The following is a 19176-nucleotide window of genomic DNA, read 5'->3' on the forward strand; positions in this document are numbered from 1 at the left end:
CTCGTACTGCGCATGCGGGGCCGCCCAGTCTGTCACTACACCGCCAGGCGTCCTCCTCAGCTCTGGGCTACACTCTCCGCAGCGCCCTCTGGGGGTCTCAGGCTGAAGCAGCACTCAGTACAATGTAATGGGAGGCAGGCTCGTACTGCGCATGCGGGGCCGCCCAGTCTGTCACTACACCGCCAGGCGTCCTCCTCAGCTCTGGGCTACACTCTCCGCAGCGCCCTCTGGGGGTCTCAGGCTGAAGCAGCACTCAGTACAATGTAATGGGAGGCAGGTCTTGTACTGCGCATGCGGGGCCGCCCAGTCTGTCACTACACCGCCAGGCGTCCTCCTCAGCTCTGGGCTACACTCTCCGCAGCGCCCTCTGGGGGTCTCAGGCTGAAGCAGCACTGTCAGTACAATGTAATGGGAGGCAGGCTCGTACTGCGCATGCGGGGCCGCCCAGTCTGTCACTACACCACCAGGCGTCCTCCTCAGTTCTGGGCTACACTCTCCGCAGCGCCCTCTGGGGGTCTCAGGCTGAAGCAGCACTCAGTACAATGTAATGGGAGGCAGGCTCGTACTGCGCATGCGGGGCAGCCCAGTCTGTCACTACACCGCCAGGCGTCCTCCTCAGTTCTGGGCTACACTCTCCGCAGCACCCTCTGGGGGTCTCAGGCTGAAGCAGCACTCAGTACAATGTAATGGGAGGCAGACTCGTACTGCGCATGCGGGGCCGCCCAGTCTGTCACTACACTGCCAGGCATCCTCCTCAGCTCTGGGCTACACTCTCCGCAGCGCCCTCTGGGGGTCTCAGGCTGAAGCTGCACTCAGTACAATGTAATGGGAGGCAGGCTCGTACTGCGCATGCGGGGCCGCCCAGTCTGTCACTACACCGCCAGGCGTCCTCCTCAGCTCTGGGCTACACTCTACGCAGCGCCCTCTGGGGGTCTCAGGCTGAAGCAGCACTCAGTACAATGTAATGGGAGGCAGGCTCGTACTGCGCATGCGGGGCCGCCCAGTCTGTCACTACACCGCCAGGCGTCCTCCTCAGCTCTGGGCTACACTCTCCGCAGCGCCCTCTGGGGGTCTCAGGCTGAAGCAGCACTCAGTACAATGTAATGGGAGGCAGGTCTTGTACTGCGCATGCGGGGCCGCCCAGTCTGTCACTACACCGCCAGGCGTCCTCCTCAGCTCTGGGCTACACTCTCCGCAGCGCCCTCTGGGGGTCTCAGGCTGAAGCAGCACTGTCAGTACAATGTAATGGGAGGCAGGCTCGTACTGCGCATGCGGGGCCGCCCAGTCTGTCACTACACCGCCAGGCGTCCTCCTCAGCTCTGGGCTACACTCTCCGCAGCACCCTCTGGGGGTCTCAGGCTGAAGCAGCACTCAGTACAATGTAATGGGAGGCAGGCTCCTACTGGGCATGCGGGGCCGCCCAGTCTGTCACTACACCGCCAGGCATCCTCCTCAGCTCTGGGCTACACTCTCCGCAGCGCCCTCTGGGGGTCTCAGGCTGAAGCAGCACTGTCAGTACAATGTAATGGGAGGCAGGCTCGTACTGCGCATGCGGGGCCGCCCAGTCTGTCACTACACCACCAGGCGTCCTCCTCAGCTCTGGGCTACACTCTCTGCAGCGCCCTCTGGGGGTCTCAGGCTGAAGCAGCACTCAGTACAATGTAATAGGAGGCAGGCTGGTACTGCGCATGCGGGGCCGCCCAGTCTGTCACTACACCGCCAGGCGTCCTCCTCAGCTCTGGGCTACACTCTCCGCAGTGCACTCTGGGGGTCTCAGGCTGAAGCAGCACTCAGTACAATGTAATGGGAGGCAGGCTGGTACTGCGCATGCGGAGCCGCCCAGTCTGTCACTACACCGCCAGGCGGCCTCCTCAGCTCTGGGCTACACTCTCCGCAGCGCCCTCTGGGGGTCTCAGGCTGAAGCAGCACTCAGTACAATGTAATGGGAGGCAGGCTTGTACTGCGCATGCTGGGCCGCCCAGTCTGTCACTACACCGCCAGGCGTCCTCCTCAGCTCTGGGCTACACTCTCCGCAGCGCCCTCTGGGGGTCTCAGGCTGCAGCAGCACTGTCAGTACAATGTAATAGGAGGCAGGCTGGTACTGCGCATGCGGGGCCGCCCAGTCTGTCACTACACCGCCAGGCGTCCTCCTCAGCTCTGGGCTACACTCTCCGCAGCACCCTCTGGGGGTCTCAGGCTGAAGCAGCACTCAGTACAATGTAATGGGAGGCAGGCTCCTACTGCGCATGCGGGGCCGCCCAGTCTGTCACTACACCGCCAGGCATCCTCCTCAGCTCTGGGCTACACTCTCCGCAGCGCCCTCTGGGGGTCTCAGGCTGAAGCAGCACTGTCAGTACAATGTAATGGGAGGCAGGCTCGTACTGCGCATGCGGGGCCGCCCAGTCTGTCACTACACCACCAGGCGTCCTCCTCAGCTCTGGGCTACACTCTCTGCAGCGCCCTCTGGGGGTCTCAGGCTGAAGCAGCACTCAGTACAATGTAATAGGAGGCAGGCTGGTACTGCGCATGCGGGGCCGCCCAGTCTGTCACTACACCGCCAGGCGTCCTCCTCAGCTCTGGGCTACACTCTCCGCAGTGCACTCTGGGGGTCTCAGGCTGAAGCAGCACTCAGTACAATGTAATGGGAGGCAGGCTGGTACTGCGCATGCGGAGCCGCCCAGTCTGTCACTACACCGCCAGGCGGCCTCCTCAGCTCTGGGCTACACTCTCCGCAGCGCCCTCTGGGGGTCTCAGGCTGAAGCAGCACTCAGTACAATGTAATGGGAGGCAGGCTTGAACTGCGCATGCGGGGCCGCCCAGTCTGTCACTACACCGCCAGGCGTCCTCCTCAGCTCTGGGCTACACTCTCCGCAGCGCCCTCTGGGGGTCTCAGGCTGCAGCAGCACTGTCAGTACAATGTAATAGGAGGCAGGCTGGTACTGCGCATGCGGGGCCGCCCAGTCTGTCACTACACCGCCAGGCGGCCTCCTCAGCTCTGGGCTACACTCTCCGCAGCGCCCTCTGGGGGTCTCAGGCTGAAGCAGCACTCAGTACAGTGTAATGGGAGGCAGGCTGGTACTGCGCATGCGGGGCTGCCCAGTCTGTCACTACACCGCCAGGCGTCCTCCTCAGCTCTGGGCTACACTCTCCGCAGCGCCCTCTGGGGGTCTCAGGCTGAAGCAGCACTCAGTACAATGTAATGGGAGGCAGGCTGGTACTGCGCATGCGGAGCCGCCCAGTCTGTCACTACACCGCCAGGCGTCCTCCTCAGCTCTGGGCTACACTCTCCGCAGCGCCCTCTGGGAGTCTCAGGCTGAAGCAGCACTCAGTACAATGTAATGGGAGGCAGGCTCGTACTGCGCATGCGGGGCCACCCAGTCTGTCACTACACCGCCAGGCGTCCTCCTCAGCTCTGGGCTACACTCTCCGCAGCACCCTCTGGGGGTCTCAGGCTGAAGCAGCACTCAGTACAATGTAATAGGAGGCAGGCTCGTACTGCACATGCGGGGCCGCCCAGTCTGTCACTACACCGCCAGGCGTCCTCCTCAGCTCTGGGCTACACTCTCCGCAGCACCCTCTGGGGGTCTCAGGCTGAAGCAGCACTCAGTACAATGTAATGGGAGGCAGGCTCGTACTGCGCATGCGGGGCCGCCCAGTCTGTCACTACACCGCCAGGCGTCCTCCTCAGCTCTGGGCTACACTCTCCGCAGCGCCCTCTGGGGGTCTCAGGCTGAAGCAGCACTCAGTACAATGTAATGGGAGGCAGGCTCGTACTGCGCATGCGGGGCCGCCCAGTCTGTCACTACACCGCCAGGCGTCCTCCTCAGCTCTGGGCTACACTCTCCGCAGCGCCCTCTGGGGGTCTCAGGCTGAAGCAGCACTGTCAGTACAATGTAATGGGAGGCAGGCTCGTACTGCGCATGCGGGGCCGCCCAGTCTGTCACTACACCGCCAGGCGTCCTCCTCAGCTCTGGGCTACACTCTCCGCAGCACCCTCTGGGGGTCTCAGGCTGAAGCAGCACTCAGTACAATGTAATGGGAGGCAGACTCGTACTGCGCATGCGGGGCTACCCAATCTGTCACTACACCGCCAGGCGTCCTCCTCAGCTCTGGGCTACACTCTCCGCAGCGCCCTCTGGGGGTCTCAGGCTGAAGCAGCACTCAGTACAATGTAATGGGAGGCAGGCTCGTACTGCGCATGCGGGGCCGCCCAGTCTGTCACTACACCGCCAGGCGGCCTCCTCAGCTCTGGGCTACACTCTCTGCAGCGCCCTCTGGGGGTCTCAGGCTGAAGCAGCACTCAGTACAATGTAATAGGAGGCAGGCTGGTACTGCGCATGCGGGGCCGCCCAGTCTGTCACTACACCGCCAGGCGTCCTCCTCAGCTCTGGGCTACACTCTCCGCAGTGCACTCTGGGGGTCTCAGGCTGAAGCAGCACTCAGTACAATGTAATGGGAGGCAGGCTGGTACTGCGCATGCGGAGCCGCCCAGTCTGTCACTACACCGCCAGGCGGCCTCCTCAGCTCTGGGCTACACTCTCCGCAGCGCCCTCTGCGGGTCTCAGGCTGAAGCAGCACTCAGTACAATGTAATGGGAGGCAGGCTTGTACTGCGCATGCGGGGCCGCCCAGTCTGTCACTACACCGCCAGGCGTCCTCCTCAGCTCTGGGCTACACTCTCCGCAGCGCCCTCTGGGGGTCTCAGGCTGCAGCAGCACTGTCAGTACAATGTAATAGGAGGCAGGCTGGTACTGCGCATGCGGGGCCGCCCAGTCTGTCACTACACCGCCAGGCGTCCTCCTCAGCTCTGGGCTACACTCTCCGCAGCACCCTCTGGGGGTCTCAGGCTGAAGCAGCACTCAGTACAATGTAATGGGAGGCAGGCTCCTACTGCGCATGCGGGGCCGCCCAGTCTGTCACTACACCGCCAGGCATCCTCCTCAGCTCTGGGCTACACTCTCCGCAGCGCCCTCTGGGGGTCTCAGGCTGAAGCAGCACTGTCAGTACAATGTAATGGGAGGCAGGCTCGTACTGCGCATGCGGGGCCGCCCAGTCTGTCACTACACCACCAGGCGTCCTCCTCAGCTCTGGGCTACACTCTCTGCAGCGCCCTCTGGGGGTCTCAGGCTGAAGCAGCACTCAGTACAATGTAATAGGAGGCAGGCTGGTACTGCGCATGCGGGGCCGCCCAGTCTGTCACTACACCGCCAGGCGTCCTCCTCAGCTCTGGGCTACACTCTCCGCAGTGCACTCTGGGGGTCTCAGGCTGAAGCAGCACTCAGTACAATGTAATGGGAGGCAGGCTGGTACTGCGCATGCGGAGCCGCCCAGTCTGTCACTACACCGCCAGGCGGCCTCCTCAGCTCTGGGCTACACTCTCCGCAGCGCCCTCTGGGGGTCTCAGGCTGAAGCAGCACTCAGTACAATGTAATGGGAGGCAGGCTTGTACTGCGCATGCGGGGCCGCCCAGTCTGTCACTACACCGCCAGGCGTCCTCCTCAGCTCTGGGCTACACTCTCCGCAGCGCCCTCTGGGGGTCTCAGGCTGCAGCAGCACTGTCAGTACAATGTAATAGGAGGCAGGCTGGTACTGCGCATGCGGGGCCGCCCAGTCTGTCACTACACCGCCAGGCGGCCTCCTCAGCTCTGGGCTACACTCTCCGCAGCGCCCTCTGGGGGTCTCAGGCTGAAGCAGCACTCAGTACAGTGTAATGGGAGGCAGGCTGGTACTGCGCATGCGGGGCTGCCCAGTCTGTCACTACACCGCCAGGCGTCCTCCTCAGCTCTGGGCTACACTCTCCGCAGCGCCCTCTGGGGGTCTCAGGCTGAAGCAGCACTCAGTACAATGTAATGGGAGGCAGGCTGGTACTGCGCATGCGGAGCCGCCCAGTCTGTCACTACACCGCCAGGCGTCCTCCTCAGCTCTGGGCTACACTCTCCGCAGCGCCCTCTGGGAGTCTCAGGCTGAAGCAGCACTCAGTACAATGTAATGGGAGGCAGGCTCGTACTGCGCATGCGGGGCCACCTAGTCTGTTACTACACCGCCAGGCGTCCTCCTCAGCTCTGGGCTACACTCTCCGCAGCACCCTCTGGGGGTCTCAGGCTGAAGCAGCACTCAGTACAATGTAATGGGAGGCAGGCTCGTACTGCGCATGCGGGGCCGCCCAGTCTGTCACTACACCGCCAGGCGTCCTCCTCAGCTCTGGGCTACACTCTCCGCAGCGCCCTCTGGGGGTCTCAGGCTGAAGCAGCACTCAGTACAATGTAATGGGAGGCAGGCTCGTACTGCGCATGCGGGGCCGCCCAGTCTGTCACTACACCGCCAGGCGTCCTCCTCAGCTCTGGGCTACACTCTCCGCAGCGCCCTCTGGGGGTCTCAGGCTGAAGCAGCACTCAGTACAATGTAATGGGAGGCAGGTCTTGTACTGCGCATGCGGGGCCGCCCAGTCTGTCACTACACCGCCAGGCGTCCTCCTCAGCTCTGGGCTACACTCTCCGCAGCGCCCTCTGGGGGTCTCAGGCTGAAGCAGCACTGTCAGTACAATGTAATGGGAGGCAGGCTCGTACTGCGCATGCGGGGCCGCCCAGTCTGTCACTACACCACCAGGCGTCCTCCTCAGTTCTGGGCTACACTCTCCGCAGCGCCCTCTGGGGGTCTCAGGCTGAAGCAGCACTCAGTACAATGTAATGGGAGGCAGGCTCGTACTGCGCATGCGGGGCAGCCCAGTCTGTCACTACACCGCCAGGCGTCCTCCTCAGTTCTGGGCTACACTCTCCGCAGCACCCTCTGGGGGTCTCAGGCTGAAGCAGCACTCAGTACAATGTAATGGGAGGCAGACTCGTACTGCGCATGCGGGGCCGCCCAGTCTGTCACTACACTGCCAGGCATCCTCCTCAGCTCTGGGCTACACTCTCCGCAGCGCCCTCTGGGGGTCTCAGGCTGAAGCTGCACTCAGTACAATGTAATGGGAGGCAGGCTCGTACTGCGCATGCGGGGCCGCCCAGTCTGTCACTACACCGCCAGGCGTCCTCCTCAGCTCTGGGCTACACTCTCCGCAGCGCCCTCTGGGGGTCTCAGGCTGAAGCAGCACTCAGTACAATGTAATGGGAGGCAGGCTCCTACTGCGCATGCGGGGCCGCCCAGTCTGTCACTACACCGCCAGGCGTCCTCCTCAGCTCTGGGCTACACTCTCCGCAGCGCCCTCTGGGGGTCTCAGGCTGAAGCAGCACTGTCAGTACAATGTAATGGGAGGCAGGCTCGTACTGCGCATGCGGGGCTGCCCAGTCTGTCACTACACTGCCAGGCATCCTCCTCAGCTCTGGGCTACACTCTCCGCAGCGCCCTCTGGGGGTCTCAGGCTGAAGCAGCACTCAGTACAATGTAATAGGAGGCAGGCTTGTACTGCGCATGCGGGGCCGCCCAGTCTGTCACTACACCGCCAGGCGTCCTCCTCAGCTCTGGGCTACACTCTCCGCAGCGCCCTCTGGGGGTCTCAGGCTGAAGCAGCACTCAGTACAATGTAATGGGAGGCAGGCTGGTACTGCGCATGCGGAGCCGCCCAGTCTGTCACTACACCGCCAGGCATCCTCCTCAGCTCTGGGCTACACTCTCCGCAGCGCCCTCTGGGGGTCTCAGGCTGAAGCAGCACTGTCAGTACAATGTAATGGGAGGCAGGCTGGTACTGCGCATGCGGGGCTGCCCAGTCTGTCACTACACCGCCAGGCGTCCTCCTCAGCTCTGGGCTACACTCTCCGCAGCGCCCTCTGGGGGTCTCAGGCTGAAGCAGCACTCAGCCGGCCGCTCTGTCCCCGCCTCACCTGCGCCAGCGCTTTCCCCTTTAGTAGCAAAACGTGGTGCGCGCGCACCCGGCTGCCGAGGGGAGGGGCGACCAGCCGCGTCACGCCCAGCTTACTCCTAATACTGCGCGCGCGGCAACTGAGGGGAGGGGCGACTAGGCGCGTCACGCTCAGCTCACTCCCAATAATGCTCGCTCGGCAACTGAGGGGAGGGGCGACTAGTCGCGTCACGCCCAGCTCAAGCCTAATACTGCGCGCGTGGCGACTGAGGGGAGGGGCGACCGGCCGCGTTACGCCCAGCGCTCACTGACTGACAGCGAGGGCGGAGCGGGCTGCGCCTTCTGACGTGTGGGAGAGGGGCGAGGAGAGCGCAGTATCTTGCGGGTGAGGGGTGGGGCGAGGAGGGTAGGGAGGAGGAGCCTGTGTCCTCCATGAATGATATGGTTAGGGGAGGTGCTGTAGCTGGTAGAGGGTGTGGCTAGTTGAGGTCATGTGACCGGAAGTAGAGTGCATCTCTGAATGAGAATAGAGAGGAAGAGCCCCGCCCCCTCTGCATGGCATGTTATTATTATTACTGCAGTGTGAGTATTTATATTACATTATTATATGTATATGTGTGTGAACAGTGCATACATGTGTATGTGTGGGTTTATAGTGTGTATGTATATATATATATATATATATGTGTGTGTGTATGAGTGTACAGTGTATATATATATATATGTATATTTGTGTGTATGAGTGTACAATATGTATACATATTTATGTGTGTATGTATATATATATATATATATATATATATATATATATATATATATATCATTTGGTTGTTGAATTTTTGTATCCTTGACCATAGCCTATATGTAATAATTTTCAGATACTATTTAGAATTTTGGATGAATAAAATGTTGATACTGATCAGTATTTTGCTCTTGGTGATTTCCATGATATTGTAATGACACTGTAAGATTTATATTGGTCATGTATGCTCCACTCTTCTTTACCACTTCCAGATACATTTGCACTGTATGTAATAAGGAGCAGAACGGTGGTGGGGGACACAATGGTGTCTGTGCTAGCAGTGGCTGGGACCGGAATGGTGGCAGTGATAGGGGGCGGAAATGGTGTCATGGCGGGGAACAGAAATAATGTCATGGCAGGAAGCAAAATGGTGTTGGTGGAAGCAGTGGTGGGGGATGGGGTGCCATCTGTAGCAGCTGTGGCGGGGATGGAATGGCGTCGTGGCAGGGGATGGAATGGCGTTGGTTGCACCAGTGGCAGGGGGCAGAATAGTGTCAGTGGCAACCAGGGCTGTGGAGTCGGAGCAATTTTTGGGTGCCTGGAGTCGGGAAAAACTACTCCGACTCCTAATTGAAACTGTAATTAAAATAGAAAATATGATAACATTCTCTATTTCTCAGAAAATAGTCTTCATAATATATATATATATATATATATATATATATATATATATATATATATATATATATATATATACACAATAATAGTTGTGCTTAGTCCACGAAAATGAAAAAAACCAATCAAAAAACAAATACTCGTGCTGCTTCAATAAAGCAGTCCCTGTATCTTTAAAGTCGGATATACACATCTGATTGTGACTGTATATATGATGTGTACACATGAATCTCTTATATATATATATATATATATATATATATATAAGTAAAAAGCCTGATGTGTAGCTGTGTCACTAATAGAGATGGTCAATGAGATGGAAATAATTCTGCGTTGATTCTGATTTATGCAAATGTATGCACTCCCTTTGCTCATGAAATCAAATAATTTGATATGTTGTTAAAATTTGGTTTGGTGACTACAAATTAAAGGGTACCTGAGACGGATGAAAAGTAAAGTTTTATACATACCTGAGGCTTCCTCCAGCCCCCTTCAGGCTAATCAGTCCCTCACGGTCCTCCTCTACAACCTCGATCTTCTGGTATGAGTCCCGGTAATTCAGCCAGTCAGCGCAGTCCAGCCGCGTGCCACTTCCACAGCCAGGAGTGTTCTGCACCTGCGCAATAGTGCTGTGCAGTCGTAGTACGCTCCTGTCGGCGTAGTGTGTGCATGCGCACTACGCCAGACTGGCTCAAGTACCTGGACCCATAGCAGAAGATTCAGGTGGCTGAGAAGGACAGCGAGGAACTGATTAGCCTGAAGGGGGCTGGAGGAAGCCCGAGGTATGTATAAAACTATCATATGTGCCAGGTTTACTTTTAGTTACACAGTAGTACTATACTCTACTATACTCTAGATATGGACTCCCCACAGAGCTACAGGGAATGTTGTGCACATTGAATACAGAGGTGTTGTCTATCCCCCTTAAACCTGGTTCAGATTGTGCATGAAAGTGTAATAGAGGAAGAATCTCCTCATTCCCCTGCAGAGTACCTGCACATCACTCTTACATGTACCCACAGTTACATTGCCTAGGGCCTGAGCCATGTTCAGATTGTGCATGAAGAATGTGTAATAGAGGAAGAATCCCCTCATTCTCCTGCAGAGTACCTGCACAGCACTCTTACATGTACCCACAGTTACATTGCCTAGGGCCTGATCCATGTTCAGATTGTACATGAAGAATGTGTAATATAGGACGAATTGCCTCATTCCCCTGCAGAGTGCCAGCACATCACTCTTACATGTACCCCCAATTACATTGCCTAGGGCCTGATCCATGTTCAGATTGTACATGAAGAATGTGTAATAGAGGAAGAATCCACTCATTCCCCTGCAGAGTACCTGCACAGCACTCTTACATGTACCCACAGTTACATTGCCCAGGGCCTGATAGATGTTCTTTTTTTTCCTGTCTACAAGTACTACCTTCTACAAGTACTCTTACCAAGGACTAGTTTTAGGCCTCGTTCACATCTGTGCAGCGCAGAAGGCCGTGTGATCAGAGCGCCACGCGTATGATCGCACGCCATCTGCACTGCTGATTCCATCCATTGACAGTGAATGGGTCAGCTCAGAGCTTGCGGGCAGAATGCATGCAGCAGTATGCAAGCGCATTATAGCGCATCGTACTGCTGCGCAGCGCATTTGATGTGAACGGCAGAAGGGCTGTCTATACCTTTCTGCCTCTCTTGCATGTTACCACATCATACGTGCTTCCAAATGTGCACAGAAGCGGGTATGATGTGAACGAGGCCTGATTCTATGACTAAAAGTATTAGAGGCAGAAGATCAGCTGGATAGCCAGGTAACTGGTATTGTTTAAAAGGGAATAAATATGGCAGCCTCCATATCCCTCTCACTTCAGTTGTCTTTTAAAATTCCTAAGCGTTGGCATTTAAGAGACAGATTTTATGCTACATACTTTCAATCAACAAGATTGTAATATGCAAATTAGAGGAGACGGAGTAGGTGGAATCCTAACCCGAGGATTTATGTACTGACTCCACAGCCCTGGTGGCAGCAGAATGGATGCACAGTGGTGAGTATCGGGATTATGCTGATGGACACATGAAGAGGCACAACTTATCCACTCCAGATACTCTGTGAAGCCACGGTCGTGCATCTGGTGTAGTGGGAACCTTTGTCCAGAGGATCTCACAGACACCACCAGCTCAGTGACTGTTAGGCTTGGAGGTGTATTCTCCATGGTCAGCACGTGATGCATAAGCTGACGTGAAGGAGGTACACACACCAGCAAAAGGGATTTAGGATATCCCCAGTTTAGTGGAGGAGAGGACTGACTCCAATAGGAGATTGTGGCACACAGAGCCGGTGCAGATCCGAACAGCCACAAACAATACTTTTGTGATAACGTCTCAGCGCAAAGTAGCGCTGAGCGCATAAACCAGAACTGAGGAGATCAGGGCAGGTAGACAGAATGAACGCTTGCTTAACTCGCCACTACTTAGTGACAGCAAGCGTCCACAACAAGACAGACTGGAATGAGGCAGCCAATGCGTTTGCAGCGAAGGCGTGCCTCACAAAGACAGGACAGGATAGTCAGGAAATAGCAGGATCAAGATAGATGAACGTAACACAGACAAATATACAATAAGTATGTTTTCCTAGCGTATTACAATTACAGCTATCAATGAAACTATTTGTAACGTCTGACTAACATATGTATATATCGGCAATGAACCGATATATGACATAAGCAGGAACACTGACTAGCACTGGAGCAATACAGGGAACAGGACTCAGAAGGATTCGCTATCTCTTCGCAGAGATGAACGCAATCCACAAACGGTAACAGGACAGGATTCAGAAGGATTCGTTATCTCCTCGCAGAGATGAACGCAATCCACAAACAGGAGCAGGATACTAACTCAGCACGGGTGATCACGATACGCGCAAACTACCAAAACATGCTGGAAAACTGACTAACTGAACACAGGATATAAACAGTTCGTGTACGTATATATCAGCGTCACTGATGTATCAACGTAACACGAATACAAGGAAAATAATAAACGTGCTGGTATGCATATATATTGGCAATGAACCAATATATGATGCAAAACCAGCAAAGTATCTTTAGAACAAGAAACACGATCGGGGGCTGAAGTGACAGCAAGACAGGCTTAAACTGAAGCTATGAAAACCCGAGGAGTCCTGCAGGAAGCAGATCTTTATACTGAGGTCATCCAATGGGAGCAGACATGCAGATTCCCACACAGGTGAATGATAATCAGTCACAAGCTGACAGCAGGGAAAGGCAGACAAAGCTATGCAGCTTGCATGGAAAGAGATCAGAACTGCCTGAGCAGCAGCACTACTACTGCCAGCAATACCTGCTGCAGCAGCGATCATGACAGTGACCATGTTGTCTGTATAGGATCTCCGACACACATGTTCAGTAGCATTTTCTGGTCGTTTCAGATGACATCACCAGTCCCATGAACCTGTTTCCCCATCGTTGTCTCTTCCAGACTGATTAAGCAATAAGATGCCTAAATGCATTGTGGACTACTGTCGAAACTACGATGAGATGAAGAGGAATTATTCCAACATCATTCTTCACTGTTTCCCTCCTAACCTGGAGGACATCAGGATATGGCTGAAATCCCTACAGGAGAATGGGCAGTGTTTCCAGGACATTGAGGCCACGGCAGAGAACATCCATGCTGGGAAGAAGTCGGATTTGTTCCGTGTCTGTTCTGAGCACTTTGCACAGGAATGCTATGACTACAGTGGAGAGAAGAAGACCCTCAGGAAGGATGCAGTCCCCACTGTCTTCTGCAAGCATAAGCAAGTACTAACCTGCCCGATGAGACGCAACAGTGTGCGAAGACAAGAGCATCTCATCCGTCAGGTGTGTGGGCATAGTGTCATCAGTGTGGGGTCACCAGAGGTCTGACACAAGGTGCGTGGTCAGTATGGGGGAAGGGAGGTCACCAGAGGCCTGAGACTAGGTGGGTAGCCAGAATGGGGGAAGGGAAGTCACCAGAGGTCTGACACAAGGTGGGTGGCCGAAATGGAGGACACCAGAAGCCTAAGACTAGGTGGGTAGCCAGAACCTCCTCTCCCATCTCCTGTGTCCAGTTCCACCCATCTCAGAACCTCCTCTCCCATGTCCTGTATCCAGTTCCACCCATCTCTGAACCTCCTCTCCCATCTCCTGTCTCCAGTTTCACCCATCTCTGAACCTCCTCTCCCATCTCCTGTCTCCAGTTCCACCCATCTCTGAACCTCCTCTCCCATCTCCTGTCTCCAGTTCCACCCATCTCTGAACCTCCCGTCTCCAGTTCCACCCATTTTAGATTCTCATCTCCTGTCTCCAGTTCCACTCATTTCAGAACCTTCTCTCCTATCTTCCATCTCCTGTATCCAGGTCCACCCATCTCAGAACCTCCTCTCCCTTCTCCTGTCTCCAGTTCCATCCATCTCAGAACCTCCTCTCCCTTCTCCTGTCTCCAGTTCCATCCATCTCAGAACCTCCTCTCCCATCTCCTGTCTCCAGTTCCATCCATCTCAGAACCTCTTCTCCCATCTCCTGTCTCCAGTTCCATCCATCTCAGAACCTCCTCTCCCATCTCCTGTCTCCAGTTCCATCCATCTCAGAACCTCCTCTCCTGTCTCCAGTTCCACCCATCTCAGAACCTCCTCTCCCATCTCCTGTATCCAGTTCCACCCATCTCAAAACCTCCTCTCCCATCTCCTGTCTCCAGTTCCATCCAACTCAGAACCTCTTCTCCCATCTCCTGTCTCCAGTTCCATCCATCTCAGAACCTCCTCTCCCATCTCCTGTCTCCAGTTCCACCCATCTCAGAACCTCTTCTCCCATCTACTGTCTCCAGTTCCACCCATCTCAGAACCTCTTCTCCCATCTCCTGTCTCCAGTTCCATCCATCTCAGAACCTCCTCTCCCATCTCCTGTCTCCAGTTCCACCCATCTCAGAACCTCCTCTCCCATCTCCTGTCTCCAGTTCCACGCATCTCAGAACCTCTTCTCCCATCTCCTGTCTCCAGTTCCATCCATCTCAGAACCTCCTCTCCCATCTACTGTCTCCAGTTCCACCCATCTCAGAACCTCTTCTCCCATCTCCTGTCTCCAGTTCCACCCATCTCAGAACCTCTTCTCCCATCTCCTGTCTCCAGTTCCATCCATCTCAGAACCTCCTCTCCCATCTACTGTCTCCAGTTCCACCCATCTCAGAACCTCCTCTCCCATCTCCTGTCTCCAGTTCCACCCATCTCAGAACCTCCTCTCCCATCTCCTTTATTCAGTTGCATCCATTTCAGATGGGCATATGGCAGTAAACACTCTTTTCGTTATATTACCCATTCAGAAAACGTCCATTTCAATGACATTACGAAGGAATGTACGTTGATTGTTCTACAAATGCTATATCTATCAGCTGATCCTGACCCTGTTCACAAGGTATGCTCCTTTTCCTGTTTACTTTCAGGCTAGTGACTACCTAAGAAGGCTGGCTAAGCAACATCTCCAATCCGAAGTTCCACCTCACACCAAGAAAACCCCTCCAACCATAAAGGAGAGGGATGAGCTGTTTCAGATATTATTAAACCTCACTTTGGAAATCATTGCGCTTTTGACTGGAGAGGTGAGGGGGATTCTGGGAGGTCACATGACGTCACTCTTCTCTCTAGTAATATAACACACAGGTGACCGGAGAGGTGAGGAGGGTTCTCGGAGGTCACATGACGTCACTCTTATCTCTAGTAATATAACACACAGGTGTCTGGAGAGGTGAGGGGGATTCTGGGAGGTCACATGATATCACTCTCTCTTGTAATAAAACACAAAGGTGACGAGAGGTGAGAAGGATTCTGGGAGGTCACATGACATCACTCTTATCTCTAGTAATATAACACACAGGAGACGGGAGAGGTGAGGAGGATTGTGGGAGGTCACATGACGTCACTCTTATCTCTAGTAATATAACACACAGGTGACTGGAGAGGTGAGGAGGATTCTGGGCATGCCAGAATTGCTGGTAATGTGTGGTCTTGTTCCTTTGTATACATAGCATTGTGTAGTTGTGAAGAAGACCACTGGTGAACATGTGACCGCTGACACCTGTAGATGTAAGCCAGAAGGACTGCAGACAGGAGCACACTGGATGGATGAGGGACATGAAAAAGATATTGTGCAAATGGCTCATAAGATTACGGAGCTGCTGACAGGAGAGGTTAGTGGTGCCAGATATCATGGGATATTATCCAGTAACACGAGGCGTGTCTGGGTGGTGAGCAGGGAATTATGGGACATTATCCAGTAACACAAGGGGCGTGTCTGGGTGGTGTGAGGTGCTGGGAATTATGGGAGATTATCCAGTAACACAAGGGGTGTGTCTGGGTGGTGAGCAGGGAATTATGGGAGATTATCCAGTAACACAAGGGGTGTGTCTGGGTGGTGAGCAGGGAATTATGGGACATTATCCAGTAACACAAGGGGCGTGTCTGGGTGGTTAGAGGTGCTGGGAATTATGGGACATTATCCAGTAACACGAGGGGCGTGTCTGGGTGGTGAGCAGGGAATTATGGGACATTATCCAGTAACACAAGGGGCGTGTCTGGGTGGTGTGAGGTGCTGGGAATTATGGGACATTATCCAGTAACACAAGGGGCGTGTCTGGGTGGTGAGCAGGGAATTATGGGACATAATCCAGTAACACAAGGGGCGTGTCTGGGTGGTTAGAGGTGCTGGGAATTATGGGACATTATCCAGTAACACAAGGGGCGTGTCTGGGTGGTGAGCAGGGAATTATGGGACATTATCCAGTAACACAAGGGGCGTGTCTGGGTGGTGAGAGGTGCTGGGAATTATGGGATATTATCCAGTAACACAAGGGACGTGTCTGGGTGGTGAGCAGGGAATTATGGGATATTATCCAGTAACACAAGGGGCTTGTCTGGGTGGTGAGAGGTGCAGGGAATTATGGGATATTATCCAGTAACACAAGTGGCGTGTCTGGGTGGTGAAAGGTGCTGGGTATTATGGGATATTATCCAGTAACACAAGGGGCGTGTCTGGGTGGTGTGAGGTGCTGGGTATTATGGGATATTATCCAGTAACACAAGGTGTGTGACTGGGTGGTGAGCAGGGAATTATGGGACATTATCCAGTAACACAAGGGACGTGTCTGGGTGGTGAGAGGTGCTGGGTATTATGGGATATTATCCAGTAACACAAGGGGCGTGTCTGGGTGGTGTGAGGTGCTGGGTATTATGGGATATTATCCAGTAACACAAGGTGTGTGACTGGGTGGTGAGCAGGGAATTATAGGAGATTATCCAGTAACACAAGGGACGTGTCTGGGTGGTGAGAGGTGCTGAGAATTATGGGATATTATCCAGTAACACAAGGGACGTGTCTGGGTGGTGAGAGGTGCTGAGAATTATGGGACATTATCCAGTAACACAAGGGGCGTGTCTGGGTGGTGAGCAGGGAATTATTGGACATTATCCAGTAATACAAGGGGCGTGTCTGGGTGGTGAGAGATGCTGGGAATTATGGGATACTAGCCGACCCACGGCGTAGCAAACATGTACGCCACATAAGATGGTAGAGGGCAGGAAAGGGGTGTTGGGCACAGCGGCGGGGAGGGGGGTTGGACCCCCCCTCAACTGGGTCCCCCATGTGTGCTCTACCTCCAGCTTAAGCTCAGCTGGAACCCCCCCCCCCCTCACCTGGGTCCCCCATGTGCGCTCCCCCTCCAGCTTAAGCTCAGCAGGAACCCTCACCTTGGTCCCCCATGTGCGCTCCCCCTCCTGCTTAAGCACAGTAGCAGACGCCACTATTAGTAAGAGGCAGCGGGCGGGGATGACTCACCTCTTCCGTGTTCCAGCGTGCGTTCCACTGTCGTCACTTCCTGCAATGCCGCACGCTGTATTGGTGTAATTTGCCTTTTTAAAACAGAAGGAAATCTGCAAAAATTCAGCTATAGGTGAACATTTGTGGTTACCCACAATGCACTGCTACCAAATATGCAACTTACCCCTTTTCCCCCTTGGTAAGCCAAGCAAGCATCCAGAGCCGCTGGTGTATAGCAAGCCTATAGCTTTAAATTTTGCACAATCATATCAAATCCACATGTAGAAAGCCTGTTTCAGACTTTTGGTCCTCATCAGTACATGGCAAGGATTGATATAGCTGTATGAGATAGGGCTTGGACCAGTACAACAGAGTAACCAAGCAGCTCAGGGTGACCCAAACTACTAAGAATGTATAGGAGGATAAAAGAGACCAAAAAGACCTCTTACTAAAAAAAGCAAAGCTTGGTGTCATTTTCCTTCTTAAAACAGAAGCAAATCTGCAATAATTCAGCTACAAGTGAACATTTGTGGTTACCCACAATGCACTGCTACTGAATATGCAAATGATCCCTCTTTGCCCTTGGTTTGATATGACACTACTTCTTCTTCTTGCTTGGACCAGCCCCTTCTTCTTGCTTGGACCGGCCCTGGGGGCAGGGCGCTACTTCTTCTTGCTTGAAGGTTGAGGCACTTACTCTATTATATATATAGATTGTCCAGTAACACAAGGGGCATGTCTGGGTGGTGAGAGGTGCTGGGAATTATGGTACATTATCCAGTAACACAAGGGGCGTGTCTGGGTGGTGAGAGGTGCTGGGAATTATGGGATATTATCCAGTAACACAAGGGGCGTGTCTGGGTGGTGAGCAGGGAATTATGGGATATTATCCAGTAACACAAGTGGTGTGTCTGGGTGGTGAGAGGTGCTGGGAATTATGGTACATTATCCAGTAACACAAGGGGCGTGTCTGGGAGGTGAGCAGGGAATTATGGGATATTATCCAGTAACACAAGGGGTGTGTCTGGGTGGTGAGCAGGGAATTATGGGATAGTATCCAGTAACACAAGGGGCGTGTCTGGGTGGGTGAGCAGGGAATTATGGGACATTATCCAGTAACACAAGGGGCGTGTCTGGGTGGTGAGAGGTGCTGGGAATTATGGTACATTATCCAGTAACACAAGGGGCGTGTCTGGGAGGTGAGCAGGGAATTATGGGATATTATCCAGTAACACAAGGGGTGTGTCTGGGTGGTGAGCAGGGAATTATGGGATAGTATCCAGTAACACAAGGGGCGTGTCTGGGTGGGTGAGCAGGGAATTATGGGACATTATCCAGTAACACAAGGGGCGTGTCTGGGTGGTGAGCAGGGAACTATGGGACATTATCCAGTAACACAAGGGGGGTGTCTGGGTGGTGAGAGGTGATGGGTATTATGGGATATTATCCAGTAACACAAGGGGCGTGTCTGGGTGGTGAGAGGTGCTGGGTATTATGGGATATTATCCAGTAACACAAGGGGCGTGTCTGGGTGGTGTGAGGTGCTGGGTATTATGGGATATTATCCAGTAACACAAGGGGTGTGTCTGGGTGGTGAGAGGTGCTGGGAATTATTGGATATTATCCAGTAACACAAGGGCGTGTCTGGGTGGTGAGAGGTGCTGGGAATTATTGTATATTATCCAGTAACACAAGGGGCGTGTCTGGGTGGTGAGAGGTGCTGGGAATTATGGGAGATTATCCAGTAACACAAGGGGCATGTCTAGGTGGTGAGCAGGGAATTATGCAATATTATCCAGTAACACAAGGGGCGTGTCTGGGTGGTGAGAGGTGCTGGGAATTATGGGATATTATCCAGTAACACAAGGGGCGTGTCTGGGTGGTGAGAGGTGCTGGGAATTATGGGAGATTATCCAGTAACACAAGGGGCCTGTCTGTGTGGTGAGAGGTGCTGGGAATTATGGGACATAATCCAGTAACACAAGGGGCGTGTCTGGGTGGTGAGCAGGGAATTATGGGACATTATCCAGTAACACAAGGGGGGTGTCTGGGTGGTGAGAGGTGTTGGGAATTATGGGGCATTATCCAGTAACACAAGGGGAGTGTCTGGGTGGTGAGAGGT

General features: G+C 54.1%; 1 protein-coding gene across 6 annotated transcripts in view; it reads left to right on the forward strand.

Annotated features, from left to right (window-relative positions):
- The window catches only part of LOC137535616 (oocyte zinc finger protein XlCOF7.1-like), a 90227-nt gene that overhangs the window by 59059 nt on the left and 11992 nt on the right, over nt 1–19176 (forward strand). Inside the window, exons 1-4 of one of the 6 annotated variants that reach the window (XM_068257471.1) lie at nt 8287–8376; nt 12706–13088; nt 14686–14841; nt 15268–15429. In XM_068257471.1, the coding sequence (XP_068113572.1) occupies nt 12723–13088; nt 14686–14841; nt 15268–15429 (684 nt within the window). In that variant the 5' untranslated portion in view covers nt 8287–8376; nt 12706–12722. Of the gene's footprint in view, nt 1–8286; nt 8377–12655; nt 13089–14685; nt 14842–15267; nt 15430–19176 lie in introns of those variants that run through there. The other 5 variants (XM_068257472.1, XM_068257473.1, XM_068257475.1 and 2 more) reach the window with 5 other exon arrangements.

This window comes from Hyperolius riggenbachi, chromosome 10, assembly GCF_040937935.1.
Source record: "Hyperolius riggenbachi isolate aHypRig1 chromosome 10, aHypRig1.pri, whole genome shotgun sequence".
NCBI classification, from domain to species: domain Eukaryota; kingdom Metazoa; phylum Chordata; class Amphibia; order Anura; family Hyperoliidae; genus Hyperolius; species Hyperolius riggenbachi.